The 16,732-nt window shown below is 41.7% G+C and overlaps 1 protein-coding gene across 2 annotated transcripts; it reads left to right on the forward strand.

Annotated features, from left to right (window-relative positions):
• The first annotated feature begins 939 nt into the window (after nucleotides 1–939).
• mat2aa (methionine adenosyltransferase 2Aa) lies at nucleotides 940–15,589 on the forward strand. Of its 2 annotated transcripts, none has more exons than XM_034095720.1 (9): nucleotides 940–1,266; nucleotides 10,429–10,506; nucleotides 10,615–10,737; nucleotides 11,363–11,475; nucleotides 11,611–11,754; nucleotides 12,148–12,366; nucleotides 12,454–12,636; nucleotides 12,997–13,130; nucleotides 13,220–15,589. In XM_034095720.1, the coding sequence occupies exons 1-9, from the start codon at nucleotides 1,173–1,175 to the stop codon at nucleotides 13,320–13,322; spliced, it is 1,191 nt and encodes a 396-aa protein (XP_033951611.1). In that variant the 5' UTR covers nucleotides 940–1,172; the 3' UTR covers nucleotides 13,323–15,589. The 2 variants fall into 2 exon arrangements, with proteins under 2 accessions (XP_033951611.1, XP_033951612.1); XM_034095721.1 differs by having other exon boundaries at nucleotides 940–1,084.
• Nucleotides 15,590–16,732: the final 1,143 nt, after the last annotated feature.

Here is a 16,732-nt window from a genome sequence, read left to right on the forward strand (position 1 = left end):
CAAATAAATGTGTATAAGCTTATACCGATACAATGTTTAAAACACTTTAACAGCTAAACTATTTCAACATTTCCATTGACAAAAATACTCAAACAACTTGTGCAGTATAATCTAATTCTTATTTATCCTGCATGATCATTTACTTCCCAAGCACATGCATTTGAACTAAAATCTTATTATCTAATACACTTTAGACGCGCAAGGATAAAAAGCTGTTTATAGAGGAAGCTTTTAAATAGTAAGGTTTGAGCTAAAATGCACATGTTTGCATGAATTGAGACAGATTATAGTTTTGTAGTATTTAAATTCATCCCTTATTCACTTCAATTAATTTAGACTTTTCTCAGTTATAAGATTCTTGGTTCCTCATGGAGGCATGTGAGAAAAACAAAGTTTTATTCAAGAAGGTAACACAGTAGTTATTTATTTACGGTCATGTTGTTGGGAAAGTATTTCTTTAAAAGGAGGTTATGTACAAAGAAAACAACGGCAATATAATTCTTATTTATCCTACTTCCCAAGCACATTCATTTGAACTAAAACCTTATTTAATACACTTTAGACGAGCACGGATAATAAGCGGTTTATAGAGGAAGCTTTTAAGGTTTGAGCGAAAATGCATAAGTTTGCAGTCAGATATAGTTTTGTAGTATTTAAATTCGTCCCTTATTCACTTCAATTAATTGATTAAGTTGTATTCAAGAAGGTAACACACAGTGTTAGTTATTTATTGTTGTTGGGAAAGTATAAAAGGAGGTGTTTCTGAAGTGAATTACCTACCCTACCTTTAAGCAAAACTACAAATATTGAACACCACTGTCAAGGTAGAAGGCATGGTAGAAGGATGCTTAACCGTCACTTCCTTGTGTATTTGTTACTCCGAGGGACTTTCACGTTATTAAATTAGAGCACGCCCATTTGCACCACATGGTGTGTGCTCAACAACAACATTGGCTGCAGAGAAATGACTAGAAGGGCCTGAAGAAGTTGTTTAGGCAACAGTCTGACTCAATCGGCACTACACCCTGCTGAGGATACACGTGAAGCAGCGTGCTCACTGATTGTTTGACAGCAGCAGATCCAGGTAAAGGCTCTAACAACCCTGCACGGCTTCACTAACACTGCTAACTGAACGGCTAGCTTGTTAGCTTCCCGCCTGCTTATTGGGTAAAATGAACGGCTCTCAGAACGGTTTCCATAACAACTCGCACATTGATGAAGACTGCTTCCTCTTCACGTCTGAATCAGTCGGAGAGGGACACCCCGGTAAGTTTTTAATGTATATTAACTGCATTCCTTGAAGTAGTATTCCTTTATTGTATGATAAGTAGCCTGATAGCACCCTGTTAGCCTCTCAAACAAGGTCACGTTGCTTGTTACTCTTAACGTAGCTCAGCGTGTTGTTGTGTGTCAGCTCTCCATTAAGTACCCTGCGCATCATCTCTGTTTCTCTCTGTCGTCACCGTTAACAAGTGTATATAAAGTAGTCCAGCTGCATGTAATTGAGGCATGAAGTTACAACATACTTCATAAATGCTAGGTTAATGTTGCCAGCTTATGAAATTTGAAGTTGGAGCGTCGTAGCTGAATGCTAACCAAACAGTGGCTAACTGTTTAAGCTAACACGCTGAAGTTTCGTTCAGATTCCCAGCTTCTGGTTCTCCTGCTCTAGAGTGTACAATTTACTTACTGAATGAGACTTACATTGTGTCGCATGTTAGAAAGGTAGGTAAAGCCTTTATGCTGTCTGAAACCCACTTACAACTTTGTCAAAGCTATATTCTGTTATGAATAATGCAAAAAAGGGAAGACTTCAGTACGTGTTTTTTATTTTTGCCAAAACCTGGACCACATTGAACGAGGTCTCCTACAAAAATGTCAATACTTTCACTGAACTAGATTATCACAGATAAGCAAGAGATACATTTTCCACTTGTGAAGTCTTTGTCGTATTTGTGAACATGCAAAAAAAAATAGGAGATTTCACTGCTTTTTAAAGGTCTAGATTACATTGAACCAGGTCCACATCAAAACCCACAAAACGTACGTGAACAATGTTCTCTATGATGAAGCCTTTTTTAGAACTCAATTAAGCATTATGGTAATTCGGAAACCTTTAAGAATGTGGTTCTGTGCTGTCAGTGAGGCTAAACTAAATGTTAACCTATACACATTTCGGCCTCCAAAGTATCCATTAAACTTCAAAACTGTTCATAAAAACTAAACCAATAACAGTACAGTACATATCCAGCATACTGCGTTTCAATTTGAGAACATTTTACAGCAGCTTGTACAATACGCTGTAGTTTCCGTCCTCAGTTGGGCGAGCTTCATTGTTAATAGGCTTACCAGTAGTCCTAATTATAGGCAGTGCAGGGGCTTCTGGTCATCTGTGGATGTAACAGTCACATACACATTTGTTTATAGTTTCAGGAACATAGAAGAACCTAAAGAGATTTCTACTAAAGGTGTTTTTAAGTGTACATTTACTCTGCATTAATAGAAAGCTGCTTACTTATTTGGAACAAATTCAAACTGCTTCGATCCTCTTAGAAATGCTTTCACACTAGTCCTGAATTGGGGTTTAGGGGATTAATTGCAGTACATGTCTGAAGGCCTCAAAGGGTTTAGGAATTAGGGAGCTGCGGAAGGAAAAAGGCAAACATTCCTTGTACAGCTGTAGCAATTATTTTATCGGTCTTTTCACTGAAACATAACTTGGCTAACTGGTTTGATAAGTATTGCGGCAGTAATCTTAAACCAAGTGCCGCGAGGGACTAAACAAGAGAAAAAACACTGTGGACGTGCAAAAACTCAGTCTTTCCAACACAGTATGCGTTTGACCTTTATTTGCTTTCCAAAAATGCAATATTCCATATGAATGTACGTATCTCCTTGTATGTGAGTGCGTGCGGTCAACAAAAATTGTCCTTCTCTAGCTTACTCCCCCATCTATTGCCACCTGCACAGGTAAAAGCAACCGGATATAAACACAAACGTCACCACCCCAATGCAATGACACGCCCACCACCTATAGTGACTCAAAAAACATGTATCTTAACAAACACAGAAATGGCTTCATATGTGGCTCCTACATTCCGGCCCCTAATTATATCAACATAATAATTACACAACTGGAAAATTATGTAGGAGACAATCAAGAAAAAACTTTTAAGGATAAAACGTCCTTTTATCAAAGTGTCCTTTTCTTCTTTAGGCAAAAAATAGAAAATAAAATAAAAAAGATATAGTTTGTTAGCCTATGAAGGAGTGATCTTTACTATCACTTAAAAATCGGAAAAAACGTCAAGGTCTATCAAGTTCACTAATTTCCTCACGGCTCTTCTGCTTCCTGTAGAAGGCAGATCTTTGTGATAGGCCTGTCCAGATAGCTTGTTTTTGTCTTCACTCGCACCTGACGTACAAGTCCTCTTCTGTCTGGAATGGTTTGTACAATCCTTCCTGTAAGCCATGAATTGCGAGGTGCTGAGTCGTCGACTATGAGCACAATATCTCCTGGTATGAAGTTGCGCTTGACATTTGACCACTTCTGTCGTTCCTGGAGTAGAGGCAAGTACTCCTTAATCCATCGTTTCCAAAACAAGTCTGAGATGTACTGAACTTGTTTCCATCTTCGACGAGCATATATGTCCTCTTTATGAAACAGTCCAGGTGGAAAAGATGGCTTGGTTTTTAGCAGCAAAAGATGGTTAGGGGTTAGTGCTTCCAAGTCATTGGGATCTGTGGATGCTCTCGTTATGGGACGGCTGTTGATGATGGATTCGGCTTCACAAAGAACAGTGTGAAGACACTCTTCATCAAGGTTCTGTGCCTTCAGGCTGGAATTCAGAACCTTCCTCACAGATCTGATCAACCTTTCCCATACTCCTCCATGATGGGATCCAGTACGGGGGATTGAAAGTCCACTTTATTCCTTTCTGAAGGAGGGTGTTGTTGATTTTAGCAATATTCAACCTTTCTATTGCCTCTCTCAATTCACGCTCAGCTCCAACGAAGTTGGTTCCATTATCTGAGCGTAATTCCAGTACTTGTCCACGTCTTGCGATGAAGCGCCGAAGAGCATTAACAAAGGAATCTGTATCCAAGGATGAAGCTACTTCAATGTGGATGGCTCTTACTGTTAAGCATGTGAAGAGAACACCGTACTTTTTAACTGTACTCCTTCCTCGCTTAACCTCAAAAGGTCCAAAATAGTCAACTCCAACACGAGTGAATGGAGGTTCATCTGGAGAAACTCTGTCTCGAGGTAAATCTGCCATCTGCTGCATTCCTGGAGCTCCATTTAGTCGCCGACAAACAACACATTTTGACAGGGTTTTCCTTATAGCCACACTAGCACCAGGAATCCAGTATCTTTGTCGCAGGCTAGATAGCATGTGGTTACGACCACCGTGTCCCACATCTTGGTGTACTTGCCGTAGAATGATGTCAGAAATGTGAAGATCTTTTGCCAATATAGCAGGATGTTTAGATTCTTCAGGCATTGCTGCTCTACTGAGACGTCCTCCCACTCTCAGAACACCATCTTCAAGTACTGGGTTGAGCTTGTAGATGTGACTAGTCCTTTTCACACCTTCTCCCTTTTGCAAGCCTTTAATTTCATCAGGAAACCTTTTTCTTTGGCAAAAGCAGATAATTTCTTTCTCAGCTTTCCGGAGGTCCTCAATAGAAAGAAAACCGGAGACCACCTGAGCCTTGATAGTCTGCATTTCCTTTTTCATCTCTCGGTGTTGTTGTTCCTTATTCAAGCCAGACTGAGCAAGAGTCAGACTCAATTGCTTCCTCTTCCGACTAAGGCACAGCAGCAGGTTTTTCAACCTAAGGATCCAACCAACTGTCTTCTTCAGGTGGATCCAAGAAGAGAAGTGATTGATCAATCGGGTTACAGCATCCATCTCTTCTTCAACCTGCACAGCGTTCACATTCAGACTTATCTTGACCTCAGGGTCTTCTGGTGCCATTTCAGAGCCATCAGGGTTCCCAGGCCACTGTTCTTCAGGTCCAGTGAGAAACTGAGGTCCAGACACCCATGTGTCATCTTTCAGGAGCGTTTCCACTTTGACTCCCCTGGAAGCCCAGTCGGCAGGATTGCTTGCGGTGGGAACATATCTCCACTGAGATGGATTTGATACGCTGCGTATTTTTGAAACCATGTTTGCGACGAAGGTTCGAAACCTTAATGTCTCATTACTGATGTACTTCAGTACGGAAGTACTATCAGTCCAAAAGATGGAGTCTTTAAGTTGCATTTGCAGCTCCTTCCTACACATCTTGTCCATACGACTTGCAACCACGGCAGCCGTCAATTCCATTCGAGGGATGGTTATTGGTTTCAATGGGGCCACTCTAGCTTTTCCCATAATGAAAACACAGTGCACTTGTGCTTTGATGTTATGTAATAACAGATAAGTCACTGTTCCATAGCCGTCTTCGCTTGCATCTGCGAAGTGGTGTAGCTGAGCAGAGGTCACTTCCCCAAAATCCACCGGTTTTAGGCATCTGTCAACTTTAAACTCTTCGAGATTGCAGAGCTCCTTCAGCCAATTGTTCCACTCTTGTGCAGCTGAGGCTGGTATAATATCATCCCAACCAAGTTCTCTTCTGCACAAGTCTTGAAGAATCATCTTTGGCTGATAGGACCACAGGTGCCAATATTCCTAATGGGTCAAATATTGAGCTGACCATGGAAAGGATCCCTCTTCTGGTTATGGGTTTGTCCTTGATCATGATCTTGAACTTAAAGACATCTGACTCAACACACCACTGTACGCCCAATGCTCTTTCCACAGGGAGTGTGTCATTATCCAAGTCCAGATCCTTAACTTCTTTCGCTCTCTCCATTGAAGGTATAGCAGCAAGCACGGTACGTCTGTTGCTAATCCACTTTGTGAGATGAAAGCCCCCTTGAGCACAAAGTGCACAAAGGTCATGATAGAGTGCCACTGCCTCCTCCTCTGAAACCACTGATGTTAGACAATCATCAACATAGAAATTGTGCAGGACAGTGTTGATTACTTTGGGACTGAACTGCTCCCGATGGTCCTCTGCACACTTTCTAAGGGCAAAACTAGCACAACTTGGCGACGATGTAGCTCCAAACAGATGTGCAACCATTCTGTGCTCTTCTAAGTTCTGATGATGATCTCCATTTGGCCACCAGAGAAACCTCAACAGATCCGAATCCTCAGCTGGTACTTGAACCTGATGGAACATGGCTTCAATGTCTGCCATGAGTACAACAGGTTCCTTTCTGAATCTTGTCATGACTCCAACCAGTGTGCTGGTAAGATCTGGTCCCTGTAGGAGCTGCGCATTCAGCGATGTTCCCTGGAATGTAGCTGCACAGTCAAATACGACCCTGATCTTTTTCTTCTTTGGGTGGTATACACCGTGGTGTGGTATATACCATACCCTGCCGTCACTGCGTTCCAGATCCACAACTGGCACTTTCTCTGCATAGCCCTTTGAAAGGATGTCATTCATGAAAGCGGTGTAATCAGCATGAAATGAAACATCTTTATCAAACCTTCTCTTGAGGCTCAGTGTACGTTGTTCTGCTACTCTCCTGTTGTTTGGCATACTAACATCCCTTTTCCTTAAAGGTAAGCCAATACAGTAATGGCCATCCATCAACTTAGCAGACTTTGTGACGTACTCCATAAAGTGACAGTCCTCTCTTGACGGTCCCATTTGCTCATCCTGACTGCATTCAGGGAAATCTGCCTTTAGCTGCTGCTTCCACAGATCTTCAAGGTTTGCAACAGATATCCTATTGACAGTGACATCTGGCTGTCCACAAGTCATTTCACTACTCCTGTCTCCTCTGAGAGGTCCATTGACAGTCCAACCCAGCATAGTTTTGACTGCGTATGGGCCTCCGTCTACACTCCGAATAACTTCCCATGGCTCCAGTGCCTGAGGAACATTAGTTCCAATCAACAGGTCCACATCTGAATCAATCTCAGTAATCATTACATGTTTCAGGTGTGGCCATCTCTGAAGGTCTTTCTGACGAGGAATGTTGCCTCGATGAACTGGCATAGTTTTCTGGGTGTAGGTGTCAGGCAGCTCACAATAATGACTGCTGTCTAATCCAGCCACATGCAGGTCAGAAACAATGTGACTTCCAACTATTTTCTCCTGACCCATTGTCCGAAGGAGAATGTCTGTTCTTCTTCCCCTGAGATTCAGTTTGTTCATCAGCCGCTCCGTGCAGAATGATGCTGAGCTCCCAGGATCCAGGAAGGCATATGTTATGATTGTTTCATGTCCCTTCTTAGACTTTACTTGAATGGGCACTATGGAGAGAGTACAATCTGGCTCACCGGCCCCTGTAAGACCACTGGACTGAACGGAGATCAGAGCACTGCTTACAGCTTTTCCTTTAGCTTGCATTGTGTCATTTTCTTTCTCTTTCTGGTAGATATGAAGTATGCTTGGGTGCTTCAGACTGCATACTTTGCACGAGAGGCGTTTCCTGCAGTCTTTACTCATGTGCCCAATACACAAGCATCCAAAACACACACCATGTTCCCTCAAGAAAGCGATTTTCTCACTATGAGCCTTTCTTTCCAGTTGAAAACACAGATCCAGTGTATGTCCACCTCCACAAAACAGGCAAACACTTGTATCTAGTGAGCCTCTCTCCTTCATTCTTATTCCAGGTTCCACTTTATTGGCTGTCGTAATAGTAGTAGCAAAGCTGCTTCCCCTCATCCTTGAACGAGGTTCAAATGTAGCTTTCCTCACATCTTTGTTGGCTGCTGGTGGAGTATCCTGTATATCTCCAAACAGTGGATCACTCACAATATCCACCTGTCTTTCAATGAAGTTAACAATATCAGTGAATGTAGCTCTCCGGCCCTGCCTTTTCTGTAAGTCATAGGCCAGGGTTCTCCATTTGTCCCTATATTTGTAGGGCAACTTTTTTATGATGGCTAGCATATTGCTAGGCATGTTCAACTCACACATGAATTCCAACTCTTCCATGACATTGCAGCATCCTCTCAGAAAGAGACCGTAAGCTTGCAGAGCTCGCACATCTTCTACTCTTATTGGCTGCTATGAAAGAGCCTTTTCCATGTAAGCTGAAACTATTTTCTGTGCATTACCAAAATGCTCCTGTAGCAAAGCCTTTGCTTTGGCATATCCTCTGTCATGGGCCATATGCTGACAGCTTCTGACAAGCTCCAAAGGCTGCCCCCTGGTGTACTGTTCGAGAAAATACAGGCGGTCTTTAGGATTGTGAGTCTTCTCCTCAATGCTGTGCTCAAAAGCTCTTATGAATGCTTGGTATTGAAATGGAGAGCCATCAAAAATCTGAATTTCTCTTTTAGGCAGAAAAGAAAGACTGTTGCTGAACCAACATGGATGTTATTTCATTTTGTCTTTCTAAGACATTAAGTAATGGGTTCTGAGCACGGCTGCTTGGTGCCAGTGCTGCTGGGTGATTGCTTTGGTGCTGTAACTGTGGATGTGATTGTGTTGAACTTTGATGTATATTGGCCTCTGAGATTCTTGTGGCTTGATGTTGCAGATGTCCATTGGCTACTTCATGTTCTCTGTGCGAAAACTGTGCGTCAGACTGGCCACCTGTAGGCCTGTTTGTGTCAGGCACAAATGTTTTTGCTCCAGCACTGAGTGTGGCTTCCTTTCGTCCCCTTTCCAAATAAGAATTCATGCCATTGGGACTCACAGATGCGTTACTTGCAGCACGAGACCTTCCAGAGCGTCTTAGCACATTCATTTTAGCCCTTGATGCGGCTATTTCCACTTCCATTTCCAGTTCCTCCCTCTGTTTCCTGAGCTCTTCCTTCTGTTTCCTGAGCTCTTCCTCTTGTGCATCCAATGCATGCTTGTCTTTTAGTAACATTTGTCGTGCCATGAGAGCGGCCATGTCAGCCTCAGCTTTGATGCATGAGGATGTAGCTGAAACACTGGACCTGGTTCCAGCAGAGCTCTGCTTGCAAGACACAATGCTTCCTATGTTTGAAACACTGTCGCTTGGTTTTATTTCATCTTGTGCTTCGGAAGTTTCAACATTTTTCCCAGAGTGTTTTGAAACATGAGACATACTTTGCTGGTGTTCATCAGATATCTCATTTGAGGGCACATGTGCAATGGTGCTGCTCGGTTGTCTCCCAGTTTCAGAAAGCCATTGCTTGACATCGTCGATAAATCCATTATTGCATTTCAGTGTCTTGGCAAACCATACATTTTGTTTTTCCTGTTCGTCTGCAGGAAGAAGAGGAATTACAGATTTGTGTAACAGGGTGGTTTCATTAACCAGTTGAATTAAATGCTCAAGTTGAGTTTGTATTTGTGAAGTGTTGTCATCCCTTTGCATGAGACCCTTCATTGTTTTAATCACACTTTTCATTTTGTGAACCTTTGATTGACGTTCCTTTTGAAGCTTTTCCATTTTATTTGCCAAAGCCTTGGCTGTGAGTATCGACTCTCTCTTTTGTTCATCCATTTTTGCCACATTGACATCTGAATTTGCTCCACTTATTGACATATTCTTTTAATGTTTTAATGAATGCACCAACACAAGCTCCAATCCACTCAGCCGAACGCTCAATATATCACAGCTGCCGATAATAAGCAACCTCTAGCGGCACAAACCAACACACGCAAGCAACAAGTCAGTCCCCAATGGACACGCAGCAGTAACTTATTCACACTGTGTTCTAACAACCATTTACACAGCATGAATGAAGAAGTTACATACCGCTCGCTCTTGATGCTGTGTGGATTGTCCGTCAGTCCTTCCTTATCCTCCCGGCAGTACGCTGAAGTTTCCTTAATCCGCTCTCCAATACAGCGGCGAACACAGCACACAATGTTTCCTTTTAATTCCACAGCGTCCAGATCGATCCTAGGAATCTCCGTATATATCTTCGTTTTCCGTAGATCCACGCTGTGGTACAAACTTTTTTTGTTGACTTAATATTGCGGCAGTAATCTTAAACCAAGTGCCGCGAGGGACTAAACAAGAGAAAAAACACTGTGGACGCGCAAAAACTCAGTCTTTCCAACACAGTATGCGTTTGACCTTTTATTTGCTTTCCAAAAATGCAATATTCCATATGAATGTACGTATCTCCTTGTATGTGCCTGCGTGAGGTCAACAAAAATTGTCCTTCTCTAGCGCACTCCCCCATCTATTGCCACCTGCACAGGTAAAAGCAACCGGATATAAACACAAACGTCACCACCCCAATGCAATGACACGCCCACCACCTATAGTGACTCAAAAAACATGTATCTTAACAAACACAGAAATGGCTTCATATGTGGCTCCTACAATAAGGAAATAACAATCAAAGTATTTTTCAGGCAAAAACGAGTTTCCTGCTTTACTGTTTTGTATCATATAAAACTGAATGTCTTTGTGTTTATTTACAGATAAGATTTGTGACCAAATCAGTGATGCTGTGTTGGACGCACACCTCAGACAAGACCCTGATGCCAAAGTAGCATGTGGTACGAAAGTGAAATCTTTGTTGGCTTTGACAACCTTCACCACCTTGTCCTTAATGATCTGTTTTACTTAGTCTTACTCTCGTCCACTGCATGTCATTGTGTCCTCAGAGACTGTTGCTAAGACGGGGATGATCCTGCTGGCTGGGGAGATCACCTCCAGAGCCAGCGTTGACTACCAGAAGATTGTCAGGGAAACAATCAAACACATTGGGTATGACGACTCCTCCAAAGGTATGGTTTTAAAGTAACAGTTAAAACCTCTTTCCTAAATACATACTATAGCAGTTATTTAAAAATATGTGAGTATTTAGATGGTACACATAGGATTGTATCAAATCACCCTAAAGATTTCCTCGTTTCCAATTGTAGCAGTATTGTCAGAATATGTAGCGAGAATTAAAGTTATTTTGGACTGCAATCATCACACATAATTAATGTTTTTCAGTATTGTACAAAAAAATCCAGATCTACTTAAAGTATAAATACTACAGTCATACTTTTAAGTGAAAAGTCAACAATTATAAGCAGCAAAATTGTATTTGGGTACAGTACTTGACTTAGTGTACTTAGTTATTGTCCACTACCGGTGATATTATATACTAAACTATCATTTTGCATCGTGAAAACTGCAAAAAGGTACATTGAGCGAATGACTTCTGAATTTGAATATAGCACTGATAGTCTTAAACAGGTTTGACTACCTGACATTACACCTTTTTGAATAAATAAACACACACAATTATATGGTCAACATGATGAGTGATCAGAGTTTTTAAATAAAGTAAATATTTAAAAGGGTCTTGGTGGGGATTGTCATGTGAAACAGTTTACTGAGGCTCACGGTCTTGTTCTCTAGGTTTTGACTATAAGACCTGCAATGTGCTGGTGGCTTTGGAGCAGCAGTCCCCCGACATTGCTCAGGGCGTTCACATGGATCGCAAAGAGGAGGACGTGGGAGCCGGTGACCAGGTCAGAGGGTTTTTAGATTTATGTTTGAGCATGATCCACAACCGGGTAACTGTAGCCATAAATGTGGTGTTACAAAGTTTATGATGTTTTTCTGACCTCTATTAATGCTGTGGTTTGTGACTGCACCTCTCACAGGGTCTGATGTTCGGATATGCCACTGATGAGACTGAGGAGTGTATGCCGCTCACTATTGTCCTGGCTCACAAACTCAATGCCAAGATGGCTGAGCTGCGCCGAGATGGGACGCTGCCGTGGCTCCGGCCTGATTCCAAAACTCAGGTAGGACAAAGAAATAACACATAATTTACAATGGTTACTTATGGCAAACGTAAGTAAATGTGGTATAGACTTAATATATGCATTTGCAGTGCAGGTTTGCTTTGGTGGGATAAGATGGGCTGCTGTGAGTAAAAGGGGTGCAAGGGTTAGTCAACACTAAATGCTTTATGGCACTTCATAAATGATCCCAATGGCTCTAATTGGTTTTAAGCACTGCGTCTCCTGAAAAAACACCATGGTTGAATTTTGCCCTACATGCAAGTTTTTACAGCCTAACATTTTTGTAACGGCATACATATTTGATCATTTACTTTGCAGATTGACAATAATATAGTAAACCAATAAATGTATTCTTATCTTATCTTATTCTTTATTGTTTGTTGTTCCCCTCAGGTGACTGTTCAGTACAGACAGCATCGAGGCGCCATGCAGCCGCTGCGTGTTCACACCGTTGTGGTGTCCGTGCAGCACGATGAGGCTATCGCTTTGGACGAGATGCGCAGATGTCTGAAGGAGCAAGTGGTGAAAGCGGTCATTCCTAGTGGCTACCTGGACGAGGAAACGGTTTACCACATGCAGCCCAGCGGACGCTTTGTCATCGGAGGACCACAGGTGAGACAGGAGCACTTTAAAACTGAATAAAATCATGAAAGTTGTGTTTGTCATTAATGTTCATAACTCCTGTTTTTCTTCCCACAGGGTGATGCTGGTCTTACTGGCCGTAAAATCATTGTTGATACTTACGGGGGCTGGGGTGCCCATGGAGGTGGAGCCTTTTCTGGGAAGGACTACACCAAAGTAGATCGCTCTGCAGCCTATGCTGCCCGCTGGGTGGCCAAATCTCTGGTGAAATCAGGGCTGTGCAAGCGGGTGTTGGTCCAGGTGAGCGTACAGCAAAGTGACATCTTGCCCCAAATCGATTTATTACAGAATCAGACCTGTAGGCTTATAGATGCTTCCAAAAATGCAATAACCGTAATCCCACCCAAAAAACGGTTTTATGGCATGTGGAATAAACTACGTAATGGTTTACTCAGTTTACTCCAATTACCCCATCACAGAGTTCCTGTTAGTACTAGGGATGCTAATGCATAAAGAATGTAATAAAAAGTGAGAAACCTTGTTGTGTAAAAACGTATTGTATACGCTGTGGTCTCAGCTTCTAATCTAAAGTATTATCTAGTAGTATCTAAAATGTCTCTCCAGCTTCACAAAACATCTTGATGGGTTCATCTGTTTTAGGTAGCATATGCCATTGGGATTGCCCATCCACTCTCTGTCTCCATCTTCCACTATGGGACGTCCGAGAAGAGCGAGAGGGAGCTGCTGGAAATTGTGATGAAGAACTTTGATCTTCGTCCAGGAGTTATCGTGAGGTATCCTGTGGTGTCTAATTTGTCGTTTAGTTAAGATCCCATTTCACACATACTTTTGGTCTCTAAAAAACTTTTTATTTCTGCCTTAGGGATCTTGATCTGAAGATGCCAATCTACCAGCGCACAGCCGCTTACGGGCACTTTGGTCGAGACCTCTTTACATGGGAGGTGCCAAAGGCTCTGAAATACTGAACCCCTTCCTCTAATCTTTAAGCGGGCATGAGGTGTACTACAGATAAACCTGTGCCCGTCTACTCCCTCCTGTATCTTCTTCCTCACACACACAGCCACATCAGCGCAGCTTCTACATCATCAAAACCATTCCCTTTCTCCACCTGTTAGTATTGTACACATCTCTATTAAACATAAAGAGTATTTGAGTTGCATGTATGAAGTTGAACAACCATGCTGGAAGAATTGCGCGTACAGATTCGAGCAGTTTGTTTATCTTTTATTCTGGCAGCTCGCCACATTTTGATCAATAATGGCCATCTATATCCCTGATAATGCTAGTTAAGAATAGAATAACTTAATCTCTGCGGTATGTATTTAAACTTTATTTCTAGAACATTTCCATCGTGATCCATATGGGCATTTGCTAGTATTCATGGTATGCAGGATATTGCTTTTATCTGGATCTATTCAAACTGGATCTCACTGCAGTGATCAGTGGCAGTTGGCGTGCTCAGTTATTTTTCCCCATGTCATTTCCCCTTACTGTGTTTGGTAACAAGCAGTGAAGTATTGCAAAAAGTCTCTGCTCTGTTCCCCTCATAACCTCACCCTTTTTGTGTAATTCTGCTGGCACAAACAGGATCAATCACATGACTTGATTTGATATCAGATCATTTTCTCATTCGTGCTGTCCCTTCAGGCCATTTTCTTTCTGACGATTTACAGAGAAGTCAGAAGCTGCTTGTGGTTTTGTTGGACTGCACCATAAAATCGCTACATTTTTGTAATTTATTTTCTTGGTTTAAATCTCATGTGAATGTTCCACTTTTTTTTTTTTTTTTTTAACTGTTTCAATGTTTTCAAGATAAAGGCGTGGTACACTACGCACCCTGCCTGAGCCGACTCTGGGTGTAGCTACAGAGAAACCCAGCTCAGTCGCCTTTTATTCCAGGGCAGCATCTTGTTTTATAAAATGGCTTTGACTACTGTGGGACAAGTAAGGATGGATTAATGTGTGCCACAATATTGTGTGCCACAATATTTCTTTAACTAAATAGTGGCTCCCTGACACCTTTTAGTCTCACGTGCACACAATGTGAAAGGTAGATTTGTATGGCGGAAGATGAGGCCACAGACACACAGTGCCCAGTCGGCTAAGTGAATGTAAGACATTACATTACTGCTCTGGTCTTCCCAGCAGTTGGTGTTGTACTCATGCTGACGGGGGTCAGAATATGCTACTGTTCAGTTTAACTTGAATTGCCAAAAGTGGAAAAGGTCTCTATTTCAATGTTGTGTGTAGAGTATTTCCTAAATTGATATTCAGCTTTTCTTTTTCTTTATTATTTATGTTTTTTAAAACGGCATTCTTATACCAAACCGTAATGGATGGCACAAGTCTCTTTTTTTTAAAAGTATTAGTTAGTTAGTAGCTAACTAATAAGTCCTGGCTTTATTGAGGGTTAGGGCAGAAATGCAGATAAAGTTGGGTGATGTGTGCCAGAGACCCTGGCCAGATTGACCCCGAATACGTTGTGTATGCATTTCAATGCGTCCCTTTGACTTTACTCTCGGATGAGTATCTTCACAATGTATTTGCTAATGCTAAGCCAGCTGCTAGCCCGAGTGAAGTCGGTTTTCAACTTTAGATCATCACGTTTGGTATTTTGTCTGAGCTGCGTGTCTAAAAAAAAAAATGTCCTCAGTGTGTAGCCAGGTGGCAATGTTTGCTCATATAATACTGACATTAAGATTTGTTTTCTGCTCTGATGTCACTGATTCAGTTTGGCTCCTCTAGCATCGCCTTGTGGATCTTCGAGTGTACTGCAACACAAAGGGCTGAGAGCATTTCTAATTAAGCTTGTAACCAAGTGATCATTCACTGGAATAACTTTACCTCTCAAATATTTGTTAACAATATGTTTGCATCCTGTTGCTCCTCCACGGACGAGAGAAATGCTTGGTTGGTGTTGTACAGAGAAACCAGCCTGTTTACGTTCTCTCCTGTGGTTGGGTAACATTATTTACTGTTCAATACTTTGTATAACTTGATGACGTTTCAGTGTGGATGCTGAATGTGTAAAAGTGCCTTTTCTCTTTTGCTGCAATGTCCTTATCCCTTTCCCCCCAAATATCCTACTCCTTGCCTAATTAAATCCGACACGATCTTCTAAACTGATGTGTTAACATCTCCTGCTTCAACAATTCACACTGATGAGCCTGAGTTGTTGAGTTCCTCTTTCAATACCATTAAAAAAATAAACTGCACTCTTCTTTATGCTCAATTGCTGTCCTTTTGGCTTTTTTTTATTTTGTATCATGAAACTGATGCTGGTCATTTAATTTTAAGAACATACTCTACACACAGACTTCACCTTTACTTTTTTATAATCGTTTAATAATTGAATTGATACAATGACAAAATGTTGTAGTTTGAAATGTAAAAAAAAGTATGTATTGTGAAAGTAACGCGGGGCAAATGTGGGTCAGCCTCACACAGGGTGACTGTCTGTCTACATGATGTGGCATGCCGACAGGGGTGGACTGGGACTCTCGACCGGCCCACTACGGTACCGCTAGTAAATTGTCGGGGGGGGGGGGCGGCCTATGAGATTATGCGGCGCATAGTGTGGCGCCGCACGGTTGCGAGGGTTTAGATCAGGGGTTCCCAAACTTTTTCAGCATGAGACCCAAAACAGAAATGTTGTGGTCCTAAGGGACCCAAGCTCAAAAAATTTCATGATTTTCCATAATATCTACAGTTATAAACAAAGAATGCAACACACCATGAATTTAAAATGAAAATATTTATTTAATTATAAAAGTGCATCGCAGCAATTGGGTTTCTCACCATAACAACCTTCCCTTTGAGCTTGCCCAGAAAAAATAAGGATCAAAGCAGAAAGACGAAACATGGGAAGTGCAGTCAAGTGTATATACAGTACAAATTTAAAATATACAATTATCAAAAGTGCAATATTAAGTTTGTCACTAGCTCAAAACTATGTACACACCATTTTAAACTATTTTAAATGAACAAAGAACAAACATGTTGTAAACCGAAAGGGACAAAACATGAAGTGCAGTATAGTACATCACAGGTGAAACCACATTTAAATGATCAGAAGTGCAACATTAAGTTTGTCACTAGATCAAAAACTATGTACACACAAACACTTTTAAATGAACAGAGCTGTTGTAAAACAGAGACAAAGAAACTCCAACACTTGGCAACTGATTAACTTTTTGTGTGTGGAGGCTGACTTGATAGGATGCCCTCAGTGTCCCTCTGTTCCCTTTGAATGCCTGAAAATAACAGAAGATATTATCGTTGGGTGATTTTAAACACCAGACGGCGTACGTATACCCAATGTGGACCTGGCAACCGCATTTATAGCGCATTACATTAGTTACTTGTTAGACGCTTT

The sequence above is a fragment of the Pseudochaenichthys georgianus genome, chromosome 12, assembly GCF_902827115.2.
Source record: "Pseudochaenichthys georgianus chromosome 12, fPseGeo1.2, whole genome shotgun sequence".
Classification (NCBI taxonomy): Eukaryota; Metazoa; Chordata; class Actinopteri; order Perciformes; family Channichthyidae; genus Pseudochaenichthys; species Pseudochaenichthys georgianus.

What these genes read in the sequence shown, in the direction of transcription:
- mat2aa (XM_034095720.1), top strand. Translation starts at nt 1,173, where the DNA reads ATGAACGGCTCTCAGAACGGTTTCCATAACAACTCGCACATTGATGAA. An exon ending in ACGTGGGAGCCGGTGACCAG is followed by an intron (nt 11,476 to 11,610) that starts GTCAGAGGGTTT and finishes CACCTCTCACAG; the next exon opens with GGTCTGATGTTCGGATATGC. An exon ending in GGCCTGATTCCAAAACTCAG is followed by an intron (nt 11,755 to 12,147) that starts GTAGGACAAAGA and finishes TGTTCCCCTCAG; the next exon opens with GTGACTGTTCAGTACAGACA.